Source organism: Maniola jurtina, chromosome 20, assembly GCF_905333055.1.
Source record: "Maniola jurtina chromosome 20, ilManJurt1.1, whole genome shotgun sequence".
Taxonomy (NCBI): domain Eukaryota; kingdom Metazoa; phylum Arthropoda; class Insecta; order Lepidoptera; family Nymphalidae; genus Maniola; species Maniola jurtina.
This window is the reverse complement of record NC_060048.1, coordinates 5478096-5505771: the sequence shown is the minus strand read 5'-3', so window position 1 is coordinate 5505771 and position 27676 is coordinate 5478096. Positions and strand designations below refer to the sequence as shown.

The following is a 27676-nucleotide window of genomic DNA, read 5'->3' as shown; positions in this document are numbered from 1 at the left end:
ATCAGTCCTGTTTAGTAAAATACATATAATTTATGTGCTAAGACTCCTATAATTTTAGTAAAAGAGTTAGTGCCAGAACTTTGTAAAATTTCAACTCCTATAGCTGACTATTAAAATCAAAAAAGAGTACTAGTTCTTACTAATTAAATCTCTCTTCATAAAAATATCTATTTTTAAATAGCAAATATTGCTATGCTGGGCAAAGCTTTCAATTGAGAAATAAAAGATTTGCGTAATCACTGTAAAAGACTTTTATTTATTAGTACTGACTTACAATAAATCTTTATAAATAGAATAGAATTAAGAAATTGAGTAAAAAATAATATTATGTACTACAAATTACAATAAAAATAAAAGATCTTTGGATGGATTAGAAACTGAGCACATTTAGACAGTTAAGACTAAATTATTATTTATTTAGTTAGTCAAGAATTTAGACATTTATTTGATTGAAAGTTAAATATTATAGCAAACTGGCATTACGAAATAATAACAATATTAAACATATTTAGTATACAAGATAAAACCCTATTTCGTTACATTAAGGTCGCTTTTTGTTTATTCCATACTACAATTTAAATCAACGCAGTATTATTCCGCAATGCAGGCTGAGAATTCTTAAGTGAGGGTAGTTCATATTTTCATGCGTGATGTTCACGACGATCGGGTTTCAAGTCCAGTGAATGCAGCGATCGGAGAGACCTAGACCGTTCAAAGAGTGAGGGGTCTGTGTAAATTGGTTCACTGCCGTCGTCAAATGCGTTCGCCAAACGTCCTGACGACCCCGCTTCCTCGCCTATTTCGGAGAAGTTTCTTCCCAGACCACTAGAAACAAAAAAAAAAGTTAAACCTGTGTATTACTGTTGATAAACATAAACGTAAAACATATCAACGTTGTTTAGTAAACGTAAAAAGACATTGGAGGATGCACGATAGGTTATCATTTTTTTTTAATTTAATTACTATCGACCTATTGTTTTGATTTTTTTTTTGTAAAGTAACCACTCACTAATTCGCGGTTTTCGGATTTTTTTCATTTAGATACTAGTGCTTTAAGACTTTGCAATCTGCTAATTTTCATGATTCTAGGGGATTTTCAACGGGATGGGTTTTGATTCCCTAGACGGGGCTTGGCCGACACGACAAACAGTCCTGTAAGTAAGCTTTTTAAAAATTACGCCTTCCAAAAAATAATAACAATATTTGCTAGATAAGAAAGAAGTTTGGTCATCTCATCATCATCCTAACGCCGCGCCGACTCACTACTGAGAATGGGTCTCTTCTCAGAAAAAGAAGAGTTAGGCCATAGTTCACCACGCTGTCCAAGTGCGCATTTCCAGACGTTTGGTCCGGAAATCTATCCTTGGCTTTGAGAACATTATGGAGAACTCTCGGGTATGCAGGTCTCCTCACGACGTGGTTTTCCTTCACCGTTAAAACAAGTGATACCTATATTGGGCGTAGAGCCGTCGGTCCTGCGCCTGATCGATCTCCGGTCGTGGCGGATTTCCGTCCCATCGGGCTATGAGATAGAGTGAATAGAGAATGCACCTGTGTTCGCACACACACTTGTGCATTATAATATGTCCCGCGCAGTTGGCTAATATCTATGTTTATTGGCTGCCGTAGACGAAATTCGGTCGGGAGGACATTATTATTTACCTTAAAGAGAACGGTTTATGTAGATGTGAGGCGGAGAACAGAGAAGGGCGCGTAGGACGCGGCGCAGGCGCAGCTGCCCGGTGCATGGGCGCCGACGTCACCTCAATATTCTTGCGTAACACGCGCCAATACCGCCTTTTATGAAAACGTAATACTTAGTGTTAGTTAATTATTTTGTACACATCTCTAAAGTAAATAAGTAGACAAGTCTAAACCTAGTGCTAAGCTTTGTTAAGTTACCTACTTGCTAATTCAAAAGAAAATCGTCACAACACAGTTTCGATGAGAATTTTCTGATTAATTTATACAAAGTTTTATCGATTTTGTCTCCTCAATCAGACCGTTTTCTAAATCATCATATATATAAGTATTCAGGGAGTTGGCTACCACCCTAGCTTTGACTAGGTATAAATTAAAAACTCGACTCTCGAAACAACATCCCAAAGAATTCACATTACTTATCTGGTGAGCTAACAATGAATTGCACTTATGACAGCGATAAAAAATCAAGCTACCACTTTGTTGTAACAGAGCAAAGCAAACAGAATTTAATCTTAGTCATATCTTAGTGCTAAAAAATTCTGACGAAACGTTTCACCGTGGTACTCGTAGCTACCTATCTAGTGACAGAAGGACTGGCTCATTTTTGCAAAAAACCTGACCGTTCAACGCGGAAATTCATTCTTGGCAATGTATTCTTGGTATTATTCCACGCGGGCATTATTAATTATACAGTTTCAGTAGGTACCTATTCATAGTCAAGATAGCGGCTTTTTTAGAGGACGATTCAAACGACATGTGTCATAACTCATATTCAACCTTTATATGACACGTCATGTCGTCTTGACTGCTAATTCTAGTGTTAAAAACCAATAATCTTACTTGTAAATATACAGTGCAGCGGTCAGCATAGCCAACAGAAGCGACAGAAGAACGCACAGAGCGACGAGTACGGCGCGGTAGTGGTAGGGCGACACGCATACGCCTACCGCGGCCACTACAGGCGCCGAGTCCGCCGGGCCATTTTCTTCTATCATCTCGTTACGGTTGTCGAACACCTAAAATATATAGGTAGGTAGTTAGGTTCTTGGTTATCTGTGCTATACGTAAGTATCATAAAAGAAGAGGTACTTTTCTGATATCAGCTCTACCGTATGTACAGTTCTATTTCTAAAAAGTGGTTAACTTGAGATCAAGGTACCTATTATCATCATCAATAACAACAACAACCAATAGACGTCCATTGCTAAACATAGGTCTCTTGTAGGGACTTCCAAACGCCGAAGTCTTGCGCCGCCTGAGTCCAGCGGCTTCTTGCGACTCGCCTTAATGTCGTCCGTCCACCGAGGTGTGCCCATTGCTACTTCAGCTTCGCCATCCATTGAACTACGTCGGTTACTTAAGTTCTCCTACGTATCTCCTCATTTACGAATATTAGTTAAGATAAAATTAATAAAATAACTGATTTTATCACGTTTGATAACTCTAACTACCTACCTTAAAAGTCGAGCTTTGAATTTGAGATTGAAATTGTGGACAATGGACCAGTAGATATGTAGTATTTTTATCATCGACTACTTATAGGAATGGAGTTCTTGATGAATATGTAAAGATCTACATTATTTTATTCCAATTTTTCAAAACTAAGTGCAGCTCGTACATATACTTACGAAATCAATCTCTTACAAAATCATTAAACTGTGTGGAAACGAAAAAGTTAACAAAATTACCTCAATCATCTTTCGAACATGACTCGGAGTTTCAACTTCGTCCTTCAGATATTTGTCGACAGTTGCCTCTTCGTATGAGATCTTGTACACAGATGCTTCGCTCTTATTGTCAGTTTTGTTCGTTGCATCTTCATCTGGTTTCACAGTTTCAGTTGTGTTATTCTTTTCAGCTTCAATCGTAGAGTTGACGTCTCTTCGTCGACGGCCAAAGGAAGGCTCGGATCGGCCGGTGTGGCTCGGGCAATAAGCCTAGAATAATGCGAAATATTATACCTATGTAGAAATAATATCTACCTACCTAGTAAGTACCTACTACACGCCTCTAACTGTCCGTGAAATACGTAGTGAAGTCGAAAACAGAGAAATTATTTCTTAGGTACTTGTTTTGTATCGTTTTAAGGATGTCTCAGCAATGATCCAAAATATTCGATAAAGGGTCTCGCTGAATTAAGTAAGTTGGTACCTATATATCGCCAAACTCATACTCAAATAGGTAATTTATTAAAATAGGGTGCCATTGCTCCCACACTTTTTGATTATCTGTGGAATTTGTTTGGTCTGCCTAATTATAATGATGTATATTATGGTGATAATGAATCAAGCTATACGTAAACTTAAAACTAAAGCTACGAGAGTTCCAAACGCGCCGTTGTCTGAGCCCACAATAAATTGAGGATTGCTAGAATACACAACTTGGTAGATTTTATTCGTGTAGGTATTCTAAAAACTTAGCTGAGGAAAATAGAGTGATTACACAAGCAATACTATACTTATTATTGAGCAAACTATTTATAAATAGAAATAGCCACAAATAGGCGATAATACCTGGGTTATGTGAAACAAACAGGCATTAAATAAGGAATCGATAACCTAGACTCAACCCTAGCTGGTTAGCTAGTATGATAACAAACATTTATTTTTATTAAAACGCATTGACGTAAATGTTATCAAGTTTAATACAACAACAAATAATAATATCGCTGGCATTCTTGTAAAATTGAATAATTTTAAGTCTTTGTACACGATGATAATTTCTTTCTGGATTTGTAGAGTATGCAAAAGTAAAGAGCCTCGATAGCTCAACGGTTGAGGAGCGGACTGAATTCCGAAAGGTCGGCGATTCAAACCCCACCCGTTGCACTATTGTCGTACCTACTCCTGGCACAAGCTTTACGCTTAATTGGAGTGGAAAGGCGAGTATTAGTCATGATTAGCATGGCTTAATAGTGCGTTTCATCGAATAGTAGGCGTTATGTTGGCTCCCCTGTCTGTTGGGTGGTCATTGGCACCATATTGGATTAAGAAGACGCAGATTTCGTTTATTTTCATTTGATTATCATTTCATTCATTCAGGAAAATCAAATGAAAATAAAAAAAAATCTGCGTCTTCTTATGCAAATATAGTGCCAATGACTTGGACAGACAGGGGAGCCAACATAACGCCATAGGTACTATTCGATGAAACGCACTATAATATTCATTAAAAAAAACAGGGTGCGTCTCTCACGTTTACAACTCTGAACTCATTACTCATATACTCGCAGTATATTATTTTAGTTGAGTCTACGCGCTGCACTGCACGTGATATGTGAATGTTACTACCGTGTGCAAGGTCTACAAACTTACGGGCTGGCATCCATCTCTACACGTTCTAACGGTCGCTTCAAATACTAAGAAGTTCGACTCGGGAATCTTAAATGCGTTGAATCTAGCTTCCAGCGAGTCACCGTTGCGTCCCTTGTCTAATTCTGGGAAAACGTCCGGATCCACTGGGCATCTGAAAATAGATGTTGCACCGAAAATTCAAACAAAGAAAATAGAATTATGTATTAGGTACAAAAGGTTACAACTTCCTGGGGATAAAGCGAGCTAGATTGAATCATTTTTACTTATCTGAATTCCGAGGTACTCGAAAGTACCAGAAATGTGTTTAGGTTTAAGAGGGGTCTCTCCGTCACTCTCTTCATACAAACGTAGTTCCAATTTCATTTCTGAATACTAAGCAACCAAAGTCCATGAAATTTTGCAGACATATTCTAGAAACTAATATCTATGTCTGTGGTTTTCCAGATTTCTGTTAAAATATTCGGTTTCAAAGTTACGCGGTCTTAAAAATTTACATACAAATCTTTGAGCCCCTGTAATTTTAAAACTACATATTTTTAGAAAAATCTAAAACACCACATACACAGATATTAGCTTCTAGAATATGTCTACATTTCATGGACTGTGGTTGCTTAATATTCAAATGAAATTGGAACTACGATTGTATGAAGCGAGTGACGGAGAGAGAAAACATACTAAGTAGGTATAGTACGCGACAGGTCAATATGGCAATCGGGGTACGAGGCGGGGGGGACGTCCTGCACATCCGCACGTCACCTGCGCTATCCCGCATCGGGTTAGCGCGAAGGCTGTACGGATCCCCACCCCGATTGCTATAGGTACTATAGGTTAATGTAGTAGGTATACCTATAAAACTTTTTTATATACAGATTAACTTACCCGACTCTATCTATAAGTTGAACCGAACGTCCCGAATAAGGATCTCTGGCGATTACATTCGTAGCAAATATATCCGTGGCATAATTATATCCATCTTGAGCTTCAAGTCTAAATGTCAAAGGATCTCCCACGGCGATCGTCGTGGTCGGTCTGCCTTGATACAGGATTAGCAGTCTGACCTTTGAGTTCAATGAACTTTCCTCTGGCAAATATTCAATCGGTATTGGACTTCCAGACCTGTCGACCAAATCATAGCCAAATCTACTGTTAGACTTTAGATGTGGTTTCTTAAGACACACAGTTGACTTTGAATGAAACCGAGAAATTTTATTAATGTAGTCAAAAACTTATAGTCAACTAAATTACTTATTATTAGATATAACAATCAATTAACATAATGCAAAATATGTTGAGAAAAATAAGATACAAAGAAAATAATGATTTCATTCAAAGTGCTAAGTTAGTAGCTGTTAGTTAATAACAGCACTCAAAATCATATAAATAAAATACACACATACAATATGCAAATCGCTCTAATAACCTACTCTAACTACCTAGCACAGACAACAAAAGAATTCAAACACACACGCAAAAAAAGAACACCCACACTCAAACATTGACAAGCATAACGATTCTCTGAAACCCAATACCCAAAACATGAACTAGTTTCCAAAATTACCCTCAATTCAGAAATAACACGCTTCACAGTAAATCACGCAAACTGTTAACTGTTAATCATTTTGAAATAATATCTAACTAAGTACACATTTGCGTCCACTTGAAAAGTATTTGGAGAAGTCGTCAAAGTAATGCAAAGTAGCATGCTACCTACTTTTCAAATAGACGCTATGTTCGACACTAATCTCTCACCCAGCTCCAATATAATTCGATGTTACAACAGCCTCAGCGGGTCCTCTGAATAAACAAGTCAAATTGAACCGTTTATCTCTCGATGTCTGAACATTGTCACTGAATTGTACAACTACAATGTTCGTCATTGTATCGCCGTACTGAAAACATCATTAACCATCATCATTTCGTTCTATTTCCTAATAAGTGTCAGCATAATAATCAAGCTCTCTATTTACCCGCTGTGTACCACACTCAGGATAACCATGTGCTCCAGTAATTCTCAGTACGTTAGAAACGCCACCATTACCGCGGAAGAAACATCGGTCATAGAAGCCATAAGTGTACATGCGTCCATAGAAACCTTCTGGTAATCGGAGAGTAAATTCCATTCCATCTTCGTTACATACTTGTGATACTGTTGATGAAAATGACTGAAGCTATAGTTACAGTTGCTATAAAAATAACTGATGCCAATTTAAATTTTGATTACCATCTAAACAATCGTCAGCGCTTCTTCCAAGTGCTCTTTCATAAAAATCGTAATCGTTTGCTGTATTATCAAAATGAGCTGGATTGGCTGCATCCAATTCCCGAGTATCACGATCACTAAGTTCACAATTGTCACGTGGTTCGGCTCCGTAACCTACATCCCTACAAATGTTTACATTTCGTTAATAACATTTTCTATCACAAGTGAAGCACTCCAATGCTATAAATAAATTGATACCTGTAGTTGAATGACCGACAAATAAAATCGCGAGCTTCAATACATTCCCGTTGGCAATGTGCCAAAGATTGAGCTGTTGTGAAACGACGTACAAATCTCCGTTGCATACGTTGCCTGCCAACTTGTCTGAAGCTTTCTTCTTCACACCTAGAACCTTGCCATGGCCTTGGGGCAATAGGAGGTCTGCCACCAATGGGGCCGCCAATTGGCCCACCAATCGGTCCTCCAATAGGACCACCTATTGGTCCCCCTATTGGTCCTCCGATATGACCACCTAAAACACCACCAACCGGAGAATTTACTGGAATACCAACGGGAGGTATTGGTCCATCTGGTTCGTAACCACCGTAACCACCTAAAATGAACAATTTTCATTTTAAACTATGATGAACTAGCAAAATCAAATTCCAAAGTTATGGATTGGTGGCAGTGTTCCAAAAAACATCCTTACCTATGGGTCTATCTAATGCTGGTGGTGGATAGCTTCCACGATAACCACCTGGTCTTTCGACAGGCCTTCTTGATCCAAATGGAGGCCTTGGTTCAACAGGGTATCTACAAATAGACGGTATAAATATATTCGCGGAATTTCGAAAAATGGTGGAATTTTACGATTAGGTATTTAACTTACCTGTCTGCTCCAGGACGAACTCCTCTATCAGGATATCGGTCTTCAGTCGGGTATCTGTCTACGGCTGGGTAGTCTTGGCCATAATAACCACCTCGTCCATAACCTGCTTGTCAAATAACCAGTAGAGGAAATTGTTCAAGAATAATAAGTTCAGCAGGGCATTCGGTAAGTTATCGTACGGTGAGATAGATGTATCATCGATTGAAGATACATCTTATCGTACGATCACTTACCGATTCGAAGTGTTCTGAATTGGCCCTGCTGGTTACGTAAAGACCATGATAACCTTATCACTATATTTTAAGATCGCAACAGTTGAATAGACATAATAAATAATTTACTACACATAAAACATAATATTATTACTAAAACACACATTATGGTCTTTCTTTACGACTAAAATTCTTCTCTTCAAGAACAAGAAGTGAATAGGTACTACATAAATTCCTATAATTAAAATGTTAGGAGTGCAAACAAAATGTCGTGCTTACCAGGATATGATGATCCGGTCGGCGGATATTTATCATACATATCAGGATAGCGGTCACCACCCAAAGGTACAGGATCTCGATTCACGCCAACAGGGTACTGCCCGTACGGGTAGCGACCCCAATCGCTAGAGCCAGAAAACCGGTCCTGATTGTATCGATCAGGATATCTGCTGGACCATGGCCTCATCGGCCTCCTCTCTGGTGCCGGATACCTGTCTGCTGGGTATCGGTCTGGAGAAAATCTGTCCGGATAAACGTCAATAGGGTATCTACTGACAGGGTACCGATCTGATGTTGGGTATCTGCCACCAATGTCATTCGGTGGATCATAAGGAAGCCGTCCGCCGTCAATTGGGTATCGGTCTCCTACTGGGTATCTGCCACCAGGGTACGCTGGGTATCTGTTGTCGACGCCTGGCGGATACTGGTCGATCGGTGGAGGGTAGCGGTCTACTGGGAATCTATCCGGTCCAACGCCAGGAGGGTATCTATCGTCCGGGTATCTGTCTGCTGGATACCGGTCGCGATCACCGGGGTATCTATCAGGATAAGGTTCAGGGCCGATCGGATACCGGTCGTCTGGGTACCGGTCGGGCCGTGGCGGGTAACGATCGTCCTCGTAGTACCGGTCGTCATCCGGATAACGATCTACGTCGGGTGGATACCTGTCCCGGTCCCTATCCCGATCCCGATCCCGATCTCGATCTCCGCCTTTACTACCACCTTGAATATAGAACGGATCGTATTAGTAGTACAATGACTGCGATATAAAATGGATATTTACTGATCTACTATAGATTTTCTACCTAATTATATTAGAGTTACTTTCCTGACTACTAAACTACTTCAACTGTTAATTACTGCTTGCTCAATTGCTGCATACCCACAACCGAACAACATAATACTAGTTACATATGTATTTTATACAAGTCTACACTACAATTTAATTATTAAACTACAAATTATTTATCAAACAGTAGGCCTAGCACCAATAATGATCGCAATTACTTTCGATTGGCTGACTCTCTCACATTTGCTGTGCGGAAGTCCCAACAAGATACTTGTATGATCTAGCTGTGGACGTCTTAGATCTATTGACAATGATGATGGTGACAATGTGATAAAAACGACTTTGGTGCTAGCCCCCCTGAATTCAAAGTTTATTCGATAATAAGGAAATTATAGATAAAAAGATAAAGATTATTAACTTAACTAACTTTCATGCTTTGAAGACGACATCTTCTAACCAGTAATGATTATAGGTACTTACTGAATAAACAATATTAGATATACAAAAACACTGAGCAATATTTTATAATTTCTACAAAGTCCATGCATATTTTTCAATAATTTTGATAAATTAAACATACTAAATAACAAAGTTTTCTACTGAAGATCATGCAATATTCAATCGTTCTGCTATAAATTATAATACCAATTACAATACTAAAATTTAATATTGAACCAAAACAACGTTGAAAATGCATCCAATCGAACCTGATGAATTAGACCCCCAAGACGATTTTGATCCTCCTGCTGTTCCCCCAGCCTCGTTTTCTCCACTTACTAGCTGATCTGATAGAATAATTTATTTATTTATAGAAAAATGCCAATTGTTATACTAGGCCGTCAAAATATGTTTTCAGAGACATAGGTCCTACTTCATAATTCCCTATGTTCAAAATTTAGGTACCTTCGTTATTGGATCGCTACTTTTGCGTAATGTTGCTAATATTATTATGAATTAATAAAATTTTGTCAAACTTGAATTAAAATTATAAGATTTTAAAAATATTTTTTGTAAGTAAATAATTTTTGTATTAAATAATTTGTTTCTTACTAAGTATGGTTCTTTATATTTAGTTGATAAAAAATTCTTGGTAGGTCAGACTGAATGACAAAATCGAATGTATAGGAATTTCACTTATTTGAAAAGCAATTCTTATTATTTTCCATAGAAAATTGTTTAACTCAACTGATTCTTACTTAAATAATTAACCTTATTTTCTTCTAACTTACCTTTTCTATGTCTACATTCAGTCTCTTTGCTTAATTATGGGCTTATAATGTTGCGAATTGTTGTTCTATTTTCTGCTTCAAAGGTTCAGTGTCATGACTCTACTTATGCCAATTGGCTTTATAAATGGCAATAACAGGACAACGCATCATTTGTATCGTGTTACTCTTAACTATCGTCGCTATATTGATATCATCCGTCTTGTTCATTCGATACATGCTCCAGTTAACTAAATAATGTCTGATGAAGATCTGCCCTAGATATTGAACATTCCTTGTAACTTATTTTTATATACCTAAACCATGAAGATATTAAATAATACTTAATACCTTTACGTTTCGTTTATGATATAAACACAATTTTCAGTTGTTACTAAAGGTTATTGTAAATATTGTTTTACGAAAAAAAAATTGAATTAAAGTCATCCAAAACCATTGTGCTTGTCCTTGTCAAAGAATGTTTTCAACATTGGACATAGGAATACTTAATCTAGATTTAACTATACTTATCAATGAATGAAAAATGAATTTTCAATTTTGGTTTAAGTAGAAATCAATCTTTTTTTCAAGAGCATTTCATCAAAAATTATGCTAAACCAAATTACTGGTTGACACATGAATATATTAATCTTTACTTACGCATTAGATTTTCATAGTAATCGAAGTCTGGATCATACAACAGTCGCATGCCATCCTTTTGGTTGTATCTGCTGAGTCTGCAAGTCCTTGCGCGATCACTGTACACGGCGGACCTATTGAAACGAAAAAATGTATCTTTTTAACCCCCGACCCAAAAAGAGGGGTGTTATAAGTTTGACGTGTGTATTTATGTATCTGTCTGTGGCATCGTAGCTCCTAAACGAATGAACCGATTTTAAATTAGTTTTTTTTTTGTTTGAAAGGTGGCTTGATCGAGAGTGTCCTTAGCTATAATTGAAGAAAGATTTGTTAGATTAGCTATAATTGAAGAATCGATTCAGCCGTTGAAAGTTATCAGCTCTTTTCTAGTTTTCTTATAGAGGTTTTTGTGTTGGGGTTTTTTAAATTTTGAGTCATCGAAGAATGTTCTTCTAGGGTCTCCTTACACTTTTCTAATTTACCCACTGATTAAGTATTTCTAGATCGACTGTGGCTGGATTCACTAACCAAATATTGTGACTTCTTTAAGCCAAGAATATTGTTTTCAGGATTTTTGAGAGTTTCTGGTTTGAATCAACCACAAATATTCTCTCGTACGTGTTGCGTCCTATAAAATACAATTGGTTTCTTTACGATACCACATCGATGAAATGTTGTAATTTTTTGTCTTCTATGATCCGTGCAGGTGTTTGTGATCATCATTTAACATTAACTACTGATTAACAGACTAATTGCGCACTAATTGAATCAAACAATCGAGTAAATGAAACAAAGGCCTAATAATGGTAAAACAGAGATATGTTTTGATGAGCAGAGCTTTTTTTATTCAATAAATACCTAAGTCTATTCAGTAAATAAGTAATTTAGTCCGTGGAGGCCAGATAGATACCTACGTAATATGGTTCACAGCCTATCGTTCAACGAACTTCAAGAGATTATTTAAAGATTTGATCGTACTGATTGTGTGTTGTGTGTACCTACTACAACATAAATGTCTGACATTGCGACATGTTGGTGTTGCAACATGAATGCAAATCATGTCCTTGGCTCCTTAGTCCAATGGTCAAATAAATCTATAATGGAGATACAGAGAAATCTGTGGCTGGAGAGTATTTTTGTAGATGTTATACAGTATACAAATATACAAAAAGATACAAAAGAGGTTGTAGACCGTACATCTGTACGGTCTACAACCTCTTTTGTATCTTTTTCACAAAACATAACACAAAAATTCACAAATATCCATATTATGATAATGTTAATCTTAACATTATCATAATATGGATATTTGTGAATTGGCAATACTCAACAACCATCTACCTATTGTTAAACACATATAAGGATAACTGTGTTGTTATCCTTATATGTGTTTTTGTGTGCAATAAAGAGTTTCTATCTATCTATCTATCTATCTATTAGTACTGTCTGTCTGTCCGTCTGTCCACCTCTTGTCAAGAAAACCTATAAGGTACTTCCCGTTGACCTAGAACCATGAAATTTGGCATGGTAAATGATAACACATGTATTGAAAAATTGCTGTTAACTTAACGAAACGTTATAATTTTATTACTAGGTATGTACTGTTGTCTATACTATTATGTACAGTATTGACGCACTGTTTGGATTCATGTATTATCAAAATAAATATTATTATTCTCGACGTTTGATTTACAACATTATTATTACTTGCTTGCTAATCTATTCTACAGTCACGTTTAAAATAACATGCTGATAATAATTTATATACATGGCATGTAACTATTTATAGTTTCCTTCTTAATAATACAAGAGTAATTTATTTTTCACTAGCTTATACCCGCAACTACTACCGCGACTACACAAATTTCAAACCTCTATTTTATCCCCTTAGGATTTCAACCCCCTATTTTATCCTCTTAGGGATTGAAATCCTCTCTTAGTAAGTATATGTCCTAATAGCAGTCTGTATTTGCATCCTCAGACAGATCCGTCCAGTAGTTTGAACTGTGCGTTGATGATAGATCAGTCCAGTCAGTCAGCTATTCCTTTTACATTTATTTAGATTATTTAGGTTTTCTGTTTAACTCTATAGAATTAGAAGGTAGTATATCTGTTACATCAACAAGTGTAAATTAAAAATTTATAACACCCCCGACAAGTGAAGGTTACAGTAACTAGAAAAGAGCTGATAACTTTCAAACGGCGAACACGGCGTTTTAAGAACACTCTCGATCAAGCCACCTTTCAAACAAAAAAAACCAAATTAAAATCGGTTCATTAGTTTAGGCGCTACGGTGCCACAGACAGATACACAGATACACAGACACACAGATACACAGATACACACGTCAAACTTATAACACCCCTCTTTTTGGGTCGGGGGTTAAAAATTGATTTAAAAAAATAAATCTTTATATTTCTAATTCAAAATGGTTCATACCTGCACTGGAAACTCGTTTGCCTCAGACACTCGTCCAAACACTCGCTGAGCGATCGTCCGGTTATTTCGGAATGAAACTCGCCGGTGATCCGGCTGTTCCGGTACCTCTGGAAGGCGGTATCCGGTCTTCTTCCGGGCGAGAACAGGTGTGACGTCACACTGTTGTCCGGGTACTCGGTCCCACGAGCTGTCACCCGATGAGAGACTAATCATTAGAGAGAAAACCTTATTGTGGTTTTATGTAATGTTAATAACACTTTCAGTTGCGTAACAATAAAGGTTTCTGCCACGTTTCTGCCCATGACTTTAATTTTCGTATTCCAATTAAAAAGCTCTATTTAAGAGTAAAAATACACTAAACACTATTATTTTTTACTGGCTAACTCAGTTCTCCAACTTTTTTTCAATATTTGGCCGTTATAGGTAAAATGCCTTTGTCTTTGTTCTTCTGGAGCTTTGCAAAGCTTAGAACGTCTAGAACTTTAAAAGAAAATCACCACGTCTCACAGTTTAAAGTTACGCCACTGTTTTTTTATTTATTTTATGTTAATTCGTGCTGAATCTTTATCATGCAAAATTATTTTTACTTTCATCAATATGTTTGTTACGAAAACAGCAGTATCATACTTACGATTATCTAAACAAACGAGGTCGTAGAAGTGGTGTGTGGGTGATGCACTGACGGTTACGTCGTCTTTTTGAGAAACAGAATCTTCTTCCGAGAGGACGCATTGCTTCGTCATTGCGTCGTGTTCGATGGATCGACAGAAATATCTGCAGGAACATTTTGTTTATTTTAGAAGTAGATTTTAGAAGTAGGTGTTATACTTTGATACTCAGCTGCTTTGCGGACAAACGACATCGTAGGTATTGATGGGAGCGGCACAAAACTGTAACCTCACATCATAAGCCTCAATAGCTCAACGGTTTTAGGAGTGGACTGAAATCCGAAAGGTCGGTAGTTCAAACCCCACCCGTTGCACTATTGTCCACAGTTTATTCATACTCACTCCTAGTCCTCGCTTGATCTAGAAAAAAGAGTTTCACTTACTTTTCAGCTCGAACACACATTGATTGACACTCGTCCAGAGTCATATTCGAGAAGACATCAGCTTCAAAAGGTCCTCCAAGTCTTTTGTTTTCCTCTTTTATGAAGACAGCTAATCCGTCACATCGGCGTTCAGCTGTGATAGGATAGAATATTGTTTTTGAGGAATCCCATAAGTTAGTTACTAGTAAGGATCAGATAAATGAAGACCTCCCTGCTGCTAATTGGGAGGTCCAATTGAAGTCAATTTAACAATATTTAATGGCTCTGATGTGGTGGGAAGCTTCAGCCGATGCCAGCTATACTTGTAATCAAACTGATTTTGACGTTTGGCACAGGGATAGCTTGCAGCCCAGGGATCGATAACGGCTATTTTTTGTCCCAAAAAATCAAAGTGTTCCCACGGGATTTTTAAAACCCAAAACCACGTGGATGAAGTCGCCGGCTTCATCGATTTGATACAGAGATAGCTTGCAACCTGGAGACGGACATAGGAGACCTACCTTTTATCCCAGGAGATCAAAAAGTTCCCATGGGGTTTTAAAAAAAAAATCACGCGGATGAAGTCGCGCATCATCTAATATTAACTAACGATAAACTAAGAAATATGTCAATGGACGGACTCTAAAAGCTGGGACACACCAAACGCGTATGCAGCACGTAAGCGTAGACGTAGCGCGTACCATGACGTTGTAATGTATGGAACTGTATGAGATATGACATACCGCTTGCGTGACGTGAACGTTCGCGTAGACGTAATGCGTGCTGTCATGTCTATGGATTCACGCGCGTCACTACCCGCGTGGTCACGTGTACGTGCTTGGTGTGAATCGGCCTTTAGATATAAGTAGGTACTTTTATAAGTTTAGGTTAACATAATATTACTTATTAGCTTTACTCGTAGGCTAGATTGTAATTCTAATAAAGTACTGCTGTCAGTACTTTATGGTTATATAAAAAAAAAATCATCTAATATAAAATATTGATATTAGTCTTACCATTCAAACAAGTATTTTCCAAATAATCGGCATTGTGATCATCCTCTAACAGTTCAGGGTGTGTTCTTCTAGTAAATCTGCTTAGAGAACATGTTCGTAAGGCGGAATCGTAAGTCGCCGATCGGCATACAAAGCTGAATTCGCCTAAACATTTATCCTCGCACTCGGTTCTGTTGGTAACCATGATTTCCTTGAGATCTGACGGTGGTAGCTTCAAGCGCTTTCGAGCATGACGTTCGAACACATAGCGACGGGATGGGCATTCTCGTTCTGGACGATTGGCTACAAGTAAATAATATTAAACGGATGTTAGAACAAATTCCTCTTTGAGTTTGTTATCGCACATGTTTGCCGCGCTTTTGAACGGAAGTCACGTGGCATCTGTTGGTAATGTTTTTAGGAACGCAACGGTGGCGCCACCTCGGAAAACTATGTTGAAAGTGGCCTGCGAGAGTTCGACTCACTTTGGTTCGGTCGATCTTAGGTTTTGTTGAGTATCAAGCCTTAATCATGTAAATAAGGGTTATATTTATTATTTCTTATATTTTTATTGAGGTTCACTTCTGGTATTCTTATAAGTTGGGCACCAGTATACTGCAAGCGTCCAAAAATGACAAAATTTGCGACCTTGATTGATTCAATTATTGATTACACAGGAGGCGTAACTTTAATTTAGCTTAGGATTAATAAATACATAATATATTATATATTATGTATAAACCTACCGTAAGAGTAGAATATATTAATGTGAAGATAAATGATAGATAGATGGATAAAAGCTGTTCTGTAACAGCGCGCAATGGTCGTTATTTGAAGATATGTAGAACACGATAAGGTTGATTGATTGACTTTTGGTTGGTAATAATCTTAAAATGGACTCTGTAAACATGTTTCTTTATATATCTTATCCCAATAAAATTTATCACAGACATATTCGGGACCAATACATTAGATGTGGTACACAATAATCCGATGGTGGTTATAGTAGGTAAATTACGAAAAATAAAATTGCATTAAGTACCTACCTACTTATTTTGATTTCTAATGATCTCAAATGTATTAAATAATAATTTTAATCTGCCTAAATCTAAGCTATGTATTGTTCGAAGCCTTTTTTTAACCACAACAATAATTTTACTTGTCGATATAAATCTCTCGAGCAGAATATTTCGTTATTAAATTATTTTTCCTTGTCCAGTCCCTACCTACTTACGTATATAAACAAAGCAAACTGTACAATGGTATAATGGTACATACTTTGAATAAATACTTGACATTTTCGTCACTTTGAATTCCTTGTTTCTCAGATGTCCTGAATACGCTACGAGCTATGAATACAGATACATATATTTTAAGAAACTCACACGTCAGACAGATCTCATTGAAATGCACACTGTTGGGCACAATCATGAGGGTGCCAATGCCCTCCGGAGCGGCCTGTTCTCTCGTCAAATAGCACGTTGATTCCTCGTACTCGGGTTCAGGGCTAAAGGCTGCAATGCGAGCTCCAGGCTGAAAGTCTATCGAGTTGCACGTCCTGACCAGACTGTTACCGGAACGATCCCTGAGACATAGGTCCTGACATTTTTCTAATACCCGAAATGGCGGTGCTGTTTCTCGTATCTGAGGGGAAAAAATTAAATATAACAGCAAAAATACATTACATACAACATCAGCACACGAGTATATCTACTCGTGTGACAGCAGATTTGTTTGCGTTTTTATTGCAGTTGCTGATATTTAATAGGTACCATCTTATCTGTTAACTGAATCCGGTCATTTTAACTAACGGTCTAATAACGAGGTAACGAGGTATCTGAGGGGAAAATTTAAACATAACAGCAAAAAAACCTTACCAACAACAGCAGTTTTTGCATATTATTTGATTGCATTTTAATTGCAGTTGCCGATACTTAATTAGTAGGTGGTTACCAGTCTTATCAGTTAAATTTTTTTAGAGCCTCAATAGCTCAACCGGTAAAGGAGTGGACTGAAAACCGAAAGGTCGACGGTTCAAACCCCGCCCGTTGCACTATTGTCGTACCTACACCTAGCACAAGCCTGACGCTTAGTTGGAAAGGAAAGGGGAATATTAGTCATTTAACATGGCTAATATTCTTTTTTATAAAATAAAATAAAATTGTGCTTCTGTAGAAATAGCCCTGAATTTAGATAAGTAGGTAGCAGATCATGTTTTATACATACTACATCATCATCGAATCCGTGCAGCTGCTGATTTGGTAATCTTTCGTACATTACCCGCCCCATCCCTTGGTTGCATGTTGTTTGGGCTGAAAGAAATAACAGTTTACAATGGCGTCGTTCATTGTAATGTGTTGGGGTGCAATAAAGTATATATATTATACATTCATACATATTTAACCATTTTATGAAAAACGATTTTTCATACTGTTTCTTTTCGGTGGAAGAGATTTCCGTAACAATGGAAACCGAACAAACATTTCCACATTCAAAAGCACTTTGTAAAAGTGTATTTAAATAACAAGTACTTGTTTCTATTTTTATTGCGACCAATAAGTAAAGACAAATAATTGAAAATCATAACGAGTGGCGATAAAATCGAAACAGAGTCTCCTCCTCTGATCCTTCGCACCAGTGGTCTTATTAGAGGGAGGTCCCGGGTTCGATTTCTGGCAGGGGTTTGGAATTTTATAATTTCTGGTCTGGTAGAAGGCTTCGGCCGTGGCTAGTTACCCTACCGGCAAAGCCATGCCGCCAAGAGATTTAGCGTTCCGGTACGATGCCGTGTAGAAACCAAAGGGATATTGGGTTTAATAAAAACTGCCATACCCCTTTCAGGTAACAGGTTAGCCTGCTTCCATCTTAGGCTGCATATCACTTACCACCAGGTGAGACTGCAGACAAGGGCTAACTTGTATCTGAAAAATATTTAGGTACTGGTAGTCGTAACCTACCGTTGGCCATAGTGAGCATAGTCAGGGCAGTAAAGGCGTGCATGACGCTCGCCCCTCGGGGCTTCATCTTCTTGCTGTCTTCTTCCTTACGTCACCGACCGCACATAAGGTCCTTGACAAAACACACACCAAAGTCAAGTAAAGCAAAACGAAAAGAATAGCAGAAAAGGATTATATTGTATCCTAGATGTTTGATGAACAAATATGGATTGGTAGAAATATACTTCATCAGCAAATTAAAAATTAATAAGTGCATATATAGAAAACTAGAGGATGCCCGCGGCTTCGCCCGCGTGGATTTAGGTTTTTTAAAATCCCGTGGGAACTCTTTGATTTTCCGGGATAAAAAGCAGCCTATGTCCTTCCCCGGGATGTATCCCAAGTCTGTACCAAATTTCATTCAAATCGGTTCAGCGGTTGGGCCGTGAAAACGTAGCAGACAGACAGACAGATAGACAGACAGACAGACAGACAGACACACTTTCGCATTTATAATATTAAGTATGGATTAGTATGGATAAGTAGGTACAGGTTTAATAGCATGGCCATATTAGGTACTTGTTATAAAATAAATAATTAAGGGTAGGTACACAATTGTTTTTTATTAGATCAGCATGATAGAAATAATAATGTCCTACAGCTACTATAAAATAAGAAGCTTTTTATTCTTCTTTTTGACTCTCGCCCATAGCATCTATACCCATGCAAAAAATTACGTCGATCCGTTGCGATGTGATTGGAGAACAAACACGCCTCCGCATTTATAATATGGGTAGTAATGCTGCAAAGATTATGACTCAATTGGACTCAATTTATTATTTCTCAAAATAGCACCATTTCTTTCTATTTTCATGTCAGTTTATTTTTTTACCTAGATCTAGAAGAAGCCAAAATCAAGATAAAATCTACAAATATGTAGGTACTTGTTTGATACGCGCGAAAAATCTTAACATAATATACTTTATACGTAGGTACCTATTTCTGAACAAAGCCTAATGTTATTTGTCTCAACAATATTTACTATTAAATAAAAGATAATGCATGCCGTGTTATAAAATAAATATTTTTCAACAATCACAAAAGAATTTTCTAGTAAAAATCACAATCATCAGCATACATCATAGCATAAAAGTCACTTTCAAATAAACAATTGAGGTTTTGAGTGTAGTTGAATGAGGCGTATAGCTTCAGGGTTTTCCTGCAGGATAGTCCCTTAGGGTAAAAAAGAAAAAATCTTATAGCTGTTGTACTCTAACGGGCCAAAAGCTGGAACTTATGCTTGTACGGGGCTTGGTCCAACACAAAAAAGCTTCAAAAGAGAATTTATCTATAACCTATTAATTTATTAACACCCAAACCTAACCTACATCAATAAGATGCACTAAACGATGGTTTAGTGCATCTTATTGAAAGAAGTAAGCCCGATTGGTATAGAGGTATTGCAAGACAAAACTACATAATGGAACTTGGATGAGGTGGGTTGGACATCGGGTATCATTAGCACCTATCTGTTTTCATCTCAAATTCATAGATCATTGCAGATCATCTCTACGATATTAAGTACATATATATATTTTTATATGTAATTAAGGCATGGTAAATGGTAATGTAATGACTCGAACCTTCATTCCTCTGAATCTTCATACTACACAGTGGGCAAAGTACTGAGGTAACCACCGAGTAGCAGAACTTCGCCCGCGTGCTTTTATGTTATTTAAAAACCGTGGGAACTCTTTGAAAATCTTTGTAATGCAAGCTACTTTTCTCTCAAATTTCTTCAAAAACGGTTAAACAAAAGCCAGCAGGTAGACAGACAGACACTTTCAGATTACAATATTAAAGTATAGATTTACAAATGACGTCATAGATAGACCTTATTCTAAAATCACTAATATCCATGTAGGTATAGGTACTGTAAACACGGTACAAAACCATCGGTTCGCTGCACAAGATGAATGTGATGAAACAATCGAGAACAAGGTTGAATAAATATCACTACCTAGCATTAAATGCCTATACCTAGATAGTAATGTCACAGAGGACCAGTCGTAAGTGGTGTTAGGTCATTAGATTTGTTTGTTTGATCTCAAAAGTCGGCTGGCCGATAAAAGATGGATAAAGGCATCGTGCTAACAGACTTAAATAGAATGATAATATTAATGATAAGTAGTCATTTTACTATTTCTTGTATCTTTATAATAATTCTCTTTTCTTATTGTTACCTACTAGGTAGTTGCATTAGTGTTAAGAAACAAACGATTCGTTTTTGTTTTTCTAAAGCAACCCATTATTTTTTTCATTCTCTTACCATATAATAATATCGTGTTACACGAGGACTTCCTTGCGTAGCTTTATAGTTCATTGCCCATAATTCTATTCGTGAATTTTATACGAATGTTAACTCTTGTTTCCCTATTTACTGTATAGGCATAGTCTAGACCACATAATTTATAAACCCATACCATATACATAAAAAGTAGACACTCTATACTCTTTCTTGTTTGTTCCTTTGTCTCTTGCTTACCTACTTATTTAGTTACACGCTCAGTTATTTTTTTATGCCTAAAAACCTGAGCTTTCTATTCATAAAGGTAAATTCAATAATAGCACAAAATGGTCCAAATAGTGAGATTCACTGACCATCAACGTTATCAGAATAATATCGCAATGCAAATAATGATGGTCATTTTATTTGCCATTTATTATTGGCACATCGTGTGATCAACAATGGATCAATTGTTATTATCAATAGAGAACATGTAATGGATAGCAATAATTAAAGTACTGTTAGGCTTTTCAGGGTAAAGATACACCGTTATGGCCTACCTAACTATGTACCTAAATGAACGATTTCATAAATCCAAATCGTACTACCTAGTTGCGTAGCAAAATTGTCTTTGAGATCGTCATCTAAATTCGTAAGTACTTGTGCAGGACCCAAATCTCTAAGTATAACTAATGGTTCATGAGATACAGGCTACAGCCCGCTGACAGACAGACGGAAGGATGGATAGCGGAGGCTTAGTAATATAGGAACCCGTTGGCACCCTAAGGGTTTATTAAAGTACCGTAAAGGTAATTAGGAACGTTAATGAAATAACGCCGCAAAATATAATTATTTTCAAGATGAATCACCCACACCTTTTTGAAATCAACAATGTACCTCCATCATACAAATTGAAAATCTACATGACAAAAGCCATGAAGGCCTGCGGCGTAAAATTTTGGCGTTTCCAAAAATTGTGCCGATGGAAAGCGGATGCCAGTTTCCTGTGCTTTGTGGCAGACCGATGTCCTCGTCGGAGCAAATTGTAGGTAATTGGTGTAGTCTGAATTTTATACAGTTATCTGTGTCGCGAAATCTCTCGTAGCCTGCAAACTGCAAGAGTCAGACATTTCTTCAGCCTTGTATTTAATTCAAATCAATTTTGCCCACTTCCAGTAAGATATTTAAATTTATGCTCAACCGACTGCTTCATCTGAATCTGAATAATTTTTTCCGCTCTGGTCAATTGATATGGTTTTAATAAAGGTCGATCACTTCTGACAATATTTAAAAAAAACTGATTTTTGGGAATTGTAGCAGCTACATAATTACTATCTATTTTATCCCCGCTACCTGCAACTTCATCCACCTGAATTAAGGTTTTCAAAAATCCTGTAACTCATTGAATTCCTCGGATAAAAAGTCACTCTCCAAGTCTTTAACCATATACATATCCATTATCGAGGCAAAAACTCACGTCAATTCATGGCAGGGTTACGGAGTGCCAAAAGACAAACAAATAAACCACTTTCACATTTATAGTAGTGATTTTGAGACTGTGCCTAAACACGAATTCTTCAAAAGCATCTAGCATAGCTGTACCTAACATTTTTTAACGCCCTCAAAGACTTCTAGTAATACAAAGGTACCTTTAGGTAAGGTTAGGTAAGTTAAATGATTTTAATCGGTCCATGAGCCTGGATGCGAAAGTCACAATCGATCGGTGACATTTCCTCGGAGCGCGGAAGTTCATTCATCTGATAACTGCTTAACGGGACTCTTTCATGAGCAATCACGCACGACGCGATAGTGTGAAAACTGCGCCTATTGTAGAGATGGGATTGGCTAGGATGGGCTCGTGGGAAAGTATTTCTGTTTCTCCCTGTCCTTTCGCAATACATTGAATAGTAAATAGTAGGTACGTTAACCATGCGGTAGGCAGAATGGTCAAATGCCATTATCAGATAAGATCTTTCGGCTTGCTATTTATGAGATCATGCACATTACCCACTGGAATTGTTTAACTATCATTTTTTATCTAACTTTTGATTATTCGAGGTTAGCATTGGACTCTCCTAGGGCGGTCTCGTGGGAAAGTATGTCTGTTTCTCCCTGTCCTTTCGCAATATATGTAGTTACGTTAAACAATTGGTTGGTACAGCCAATATGGACGTGATAGGGACCAGAGTCGAATTTGCCTTTGAATTGGATGCGCGGGACTCTATGACATTGTATTGTACCATAGACATGTTTCGTTCAAATTACATGGCGTTGACATAAGATTCATGCTCAGTGATGAATACGAGAGTAGAGGAGATTTAACGCTCTACAATTGTGACCTAAGTGTATTTTTTAGTCTTCACTTTAGAAACGTATCGTACCTATCTCGTTCCTTTTTACATATAATATCGGGACTACAATTACTTTAAATACATGGCATCATATTGTTAATTGAAAACATGAAAAGGGAAACCGCCGAGTTTTTTGCTGGTTCTTCTCAGTAGGAACGGCATTTTGATCCAGTAGTAGGTTTGACGATTCCAAAGCCTTGTACAAAAGGTTATTGAATCTTGGAAAAGTCTTTCTTCTATTTCTATTTCTAAATAAAATGGATTTTACAACACTTGTAAGATATTTATACTTACTACACATGCAGAAACCGCAAGCGCAATATTGACCGCGAAGATTTTCGTCAGTCTTTCTGCTCAGATAATAATATGACGCTCACCCAACATTTCAAGTCACATTCTATCAAGCGGAATTCCGCACCTTGATGTCGACTATATCATTGGACAACTGGAGTAAAAACTGCGTCCTTTACAGAGTGGCCGATGGAATTGGCTATTAGGAGGGGCTCGAGAGTAAGTGTTTTGGGTTCTTCAAGTCGTTCCATAATATTTTCTTCCCTCCATACTCGCTGCAAGTCTAGTTTAGTTATTTATTGTTCTATTTCTAGTTTAGATCTAGAACAATAAATAATTTTTATGCATAAGAAGGGTTACCTTTAACAATACGAGTAACGTTCTTCTCGTAGTCCGTAGACGTACCTAGCGAGGTGCGTAGCCAGTAGCGACGAAAATCGTGTCATGTAACGCACGTAGCAATAGAATTTTCAGACACGATGAGAATGGGCATCTTCATTCGTCTCTTTTCCAATATTTTGTTTTTCTAATGTAACTTGCTTTCTTGTAACATGTCGAAAATACATTTTCCGCTAATAAGGTAACATGTTTACATATTTTCCGCTTATTAAGCAGCTGAAAAAGCTAAAGCATGCAAATACAGATGTCTAGGCTCCGAATATGATTTTGTCCCATTCGGTGTCGAGACCCTTGGTCCGTGGGGTCCTAGCGCTATAAGGCTTTTTATGGAAATAGCAAAAAGGTTAGTTGACATCACAGGAGACCGAAGAGCTGACAGCTACCTCGGTCAAAGAATTAGTCTAGCTATTCAAAGGGGAAACGCTGCCAGTATCTTCGGAACCTTGCCTAAAGGGACTTCTTTTGATTATATATTTTAGTTATTATATTATATTTTTTAAGAATTTTAAAGAACTGGATATATATTTTCTGCTTTGAGTAGATACTGTAGCTATACTAATTCTGGCGGCCCCGAAAAACAATTGCAGCGGTCTGCAGTTTTCTACGGTAGGCTGCTGGAATTTTGTACTAAAGCTTTTGCCGTACTTAACTAAAATGAGTGAGATCCTTGTTCGTACATAATATGTATAGGTATAGTGTCTTTTCCCGCGAAAGGCCTCGTGTACACGTAAAGCCTCCCTCCGCCGCTAGACCGTAGCAGTAAAATCACTGTAATTCCGCAGGGAATGAGACAAACTCATAGTCAAATCTTTGCAATAAAACTTGGAACAGATAGTTTTTTTTTTTTCTTCTCTCGTCTGGCTTTACACTGATTAGCCAATGTCAAGTGTGTAGTTATTTACAAGTTAGGAAAACTATATGTATAAGTATGGACTTCGTCTGTGCTGGCGCCCGCCGACATACACGCGGCGCCCCTTTAGAGCGCTTCTCAGTCAGTTCCTCGGTCAGTTCCACCACCAATAAACACCAGCGGGACACAAAAACCGGCCACTTCTAACAAAAAAACACTCCAAAAAGTCACAACACGCGCGCCAACAAACGCCACCACAGACAAAGTCCAAAAAGATAGTTTTGCTACTTTTCGCACAACAAAAGACATGGCGAAAACTCAGTAGTTTCGCTGCTTTGGTCACGATAGAGATGTGCTAAAGGCGAGGTCGGTACGATACTTACTGCTTTTTAACCCCCGACCCAAATCTGTGTATCTGTGTATCTCCGTATCTGTCTGTGGCATCGTAGCGCCTAAACAAATGAACCGATTTTAATTTAGTTTTTTCTTGTTTGAAAGGTGGCTTGATCGAGAGTGTTCTTAGCTATAATCCAAGAAAATCGGTTCAGCCGTTTGAAAGTTATCAGCTATTTTCTAGTTACTGTAACCTTCACTTGTCGGGGGTGTTATAAATTTTTAATTTACACTTGTTATGTATTGTGTCGTGGCAGTATTTATTTTCTGTCAGCTTGTGCATTGGTTGAAAGTCTCAGCTTTCGAATCTATGTAACAAGTGCGCCATGAAGTTTAGTACTTAATTACGAGAACGTTTAACTTTATGCGTCTCCTATTACTTAAACTTTTTGAGTTTGATTTTGTTATCTAGCTTGCACGTATTTTCATTGTTTGGTTAGCTTAGATCTACATAATAGGTACCCTTTATAATATGCATAATACGTGTTTATTGTACCTAGTGTGTGCACACGTGGTCACAGTTGCATAACAATTCCAACTTCCTATCTTTAATTAGAATGCGCTGGCGTCAACCTGTTTTTATCACCAACGAAACGATTTGTGCAGACAAAATATGTGAACGCATAAAATAAATATGAGAAACGTAAAATATAATATTCGAACCAAACAGGAGTAGTTAATGACTTCCTGACTACATAACTTAGGCAATCATTAAACAGCAATAAATGAAACGCTTAGACTAATATGAGTACATACTAATTAACATCTGTAATTGCATCGCAGTGTATACCTAACTATAGATATCTGTTAGCAACTATTCAAAGAAGTACATCAAAGTAGGTAGGTATTCACAATACAGTTAGATTTCCAATTCGAATTATGTGTGCACATTACTAAAAAGTCCTCATAAGATGAGTAATTTAATTTATGATCCTACAAAAGATACATATGAATGAATGAATGAATATACTTTTATTGTACACCACAAAATTAGTACAGAAAAACACATACAAAGCTCAACAAAATATAGGTCCAATTTGGCGGCCTTATCGCTACCTAGCGATCTCTTCCAGGCAACCAAAATGGTCCAAAGGATATAGCTATAGATATTAGAGGTAGGTGGTGCAAGTATACATTTATATAATATTAGAATAAATAAATTCATAAATATATAAATAAATACATAAAAACATGTTAAAATTTAAATAATGGAATACGTTTTAAACGAAGAGATTAACCGAAATCTATCCGAAATTAATTCAAATGCGAATTAGACTGTCCTTTACTAGTTTGTATTGTCCATCTTTTGGACCATATTATGTGTGAATGACCAGAATGTGTGGTCCATAGTCCATAGCAGAAATCCCGCCACAGCCTTCGTGGTTATTTTTATTGCCATACGAGAACTGTTTTAAACACTGGTTCTAAATATCCTACAACGTGCAAATTGTTTGAGAATTCATTTTCTGATGGAAAATAAATAGAGAACATTATGCATCCTATTTCATATTTTCTGAGTATAGTCATATTTAAACTCAAATCATTTATTCAAAGTAGGCACTATATATATTCGTTTTGATGGCCAGAATTGTTAGATTAGCTTTGTCCGCAACTTACCTTACCATCCAACACCACAAAATATTCATGCAAGAGGATCGCCAGATTGTGTGTTGTGAAGTCATATCCAAGATGCTTTGGTAAAGTATGTTAGGTAGGTAGTTTGTATTTACCTAGGTAAGGTACTTAAATGTTATAAATCCAAAACGTGTCAACTATAAGTCTTGGTAGGACATGTAAAAAAGTTAAAACAAACGTTAAACCATCTATTTTCAGTAACACTCACTTGAGCTTTCAGCAAAGGCGTCTACGTTCCGTAGCTTGTCGTAGCACTTACAAACAACACTTCAGGATAACAGTCTATGTCCACTATGGTGTAATGGTACCACGGGCGCATCACTGGCCAGTCAAAACTATATTGTGGGCATTTCTACACCATAATTCAGTTAAATTACATCAAGGGGGGGACTGACAATGGGAGAGTAGTATGAGCGAATCACACCGACGACATGCATCGCTAATTTTCCATAGATATGCTGACACCGATGACCGAGCCGAAATCATCATACTTGTTGGATGCCAGTCACAATATTCGTATTTGGATATGTAATTTCATCTGTCCACCTAGTGGACCCTGCCAAAGCTGCGCTTTCAGCTGCGAGGTTGCCATTCTAGCACCTGGGGACTGAGAACCATCGGTTTTTAGGGTTCCGTACCTCAAAAGGAAAAACGGAACCCTTATAGGATCACTTTGTTGTCTGTCTGTCTGTCCGTCTGTCGAAGGAAACCTATAGGGTACTTCCCGTTGAGCTAGAATCATGTGCCAGGTAGATTTTTTAGAACTATGTATCCCGCCCATCATCAGACGACATATAACTTCGCAGAACGCCACTAGAATCAGACCACGCAAGATCA

At 37.4% G+C, this 27676-nt stretch overlaps 1 protein-coding gene across 3 annotated transcripts; it reads right to left on the bottom strand.

Annotated features, from left to right (window-relative positions):
* Window positions 1-100: 100 nt before the first annotated feature.
* Window positions 101-27326, bottom strand: LOC123875466. 3 transcript variants are annotated; one of them, XM_045921304.1, is made up of 23 exons: window positions 27048-27326; window positions 18655-18766; window positions 17924-18009; window positions 17083-17341; window positions 15719-16000; window positions 14724-14856; window positions 14304-14446; window positions 13673-13877; window positions 11254-11366; window positions 10096-10173; window positions 8599-9321; window positions 8108-8210; window positions 7928-8031; window positions 7477-7831; window positions 7240-7400; window positions 6986-7164; window positions 6768-6907; window positions 5898-6134; window positions 5019-5169; window positions 3393-3641; window positions 2545-2720; window positions 1663-1797; window positions 101-825 (listed from the first exon to the last, which is right to left on the bottom strand). In XM_045921304.1, exons 2-23 carry the CDS (start codon window positions 18719-18721, stop codon window positions 642-644), a joined length of 4263 nt encoding a protein of 1420 aa, XP_045777260.1. In that variant the 5' UTR covers window positions 18722-18766; window positions 27048-27326; the 3' UTR covers window positions 101-641. The 3 variants fall into 3 exon arrangements, with proteins under 3 accessions (XP_045777260.1, XP_045777261.1, XP_045777262.1); XM_045921305.1 differs by lacking the exon at window positions 10096-10173 and having other exon boundaries at window positions 8108-8213; XM_045921306.1 differs by lacking the exon at window positions 10096-10173.
* Between the last annotated feature and the right edge of the window lie 350 nt (window positions 27327-27676).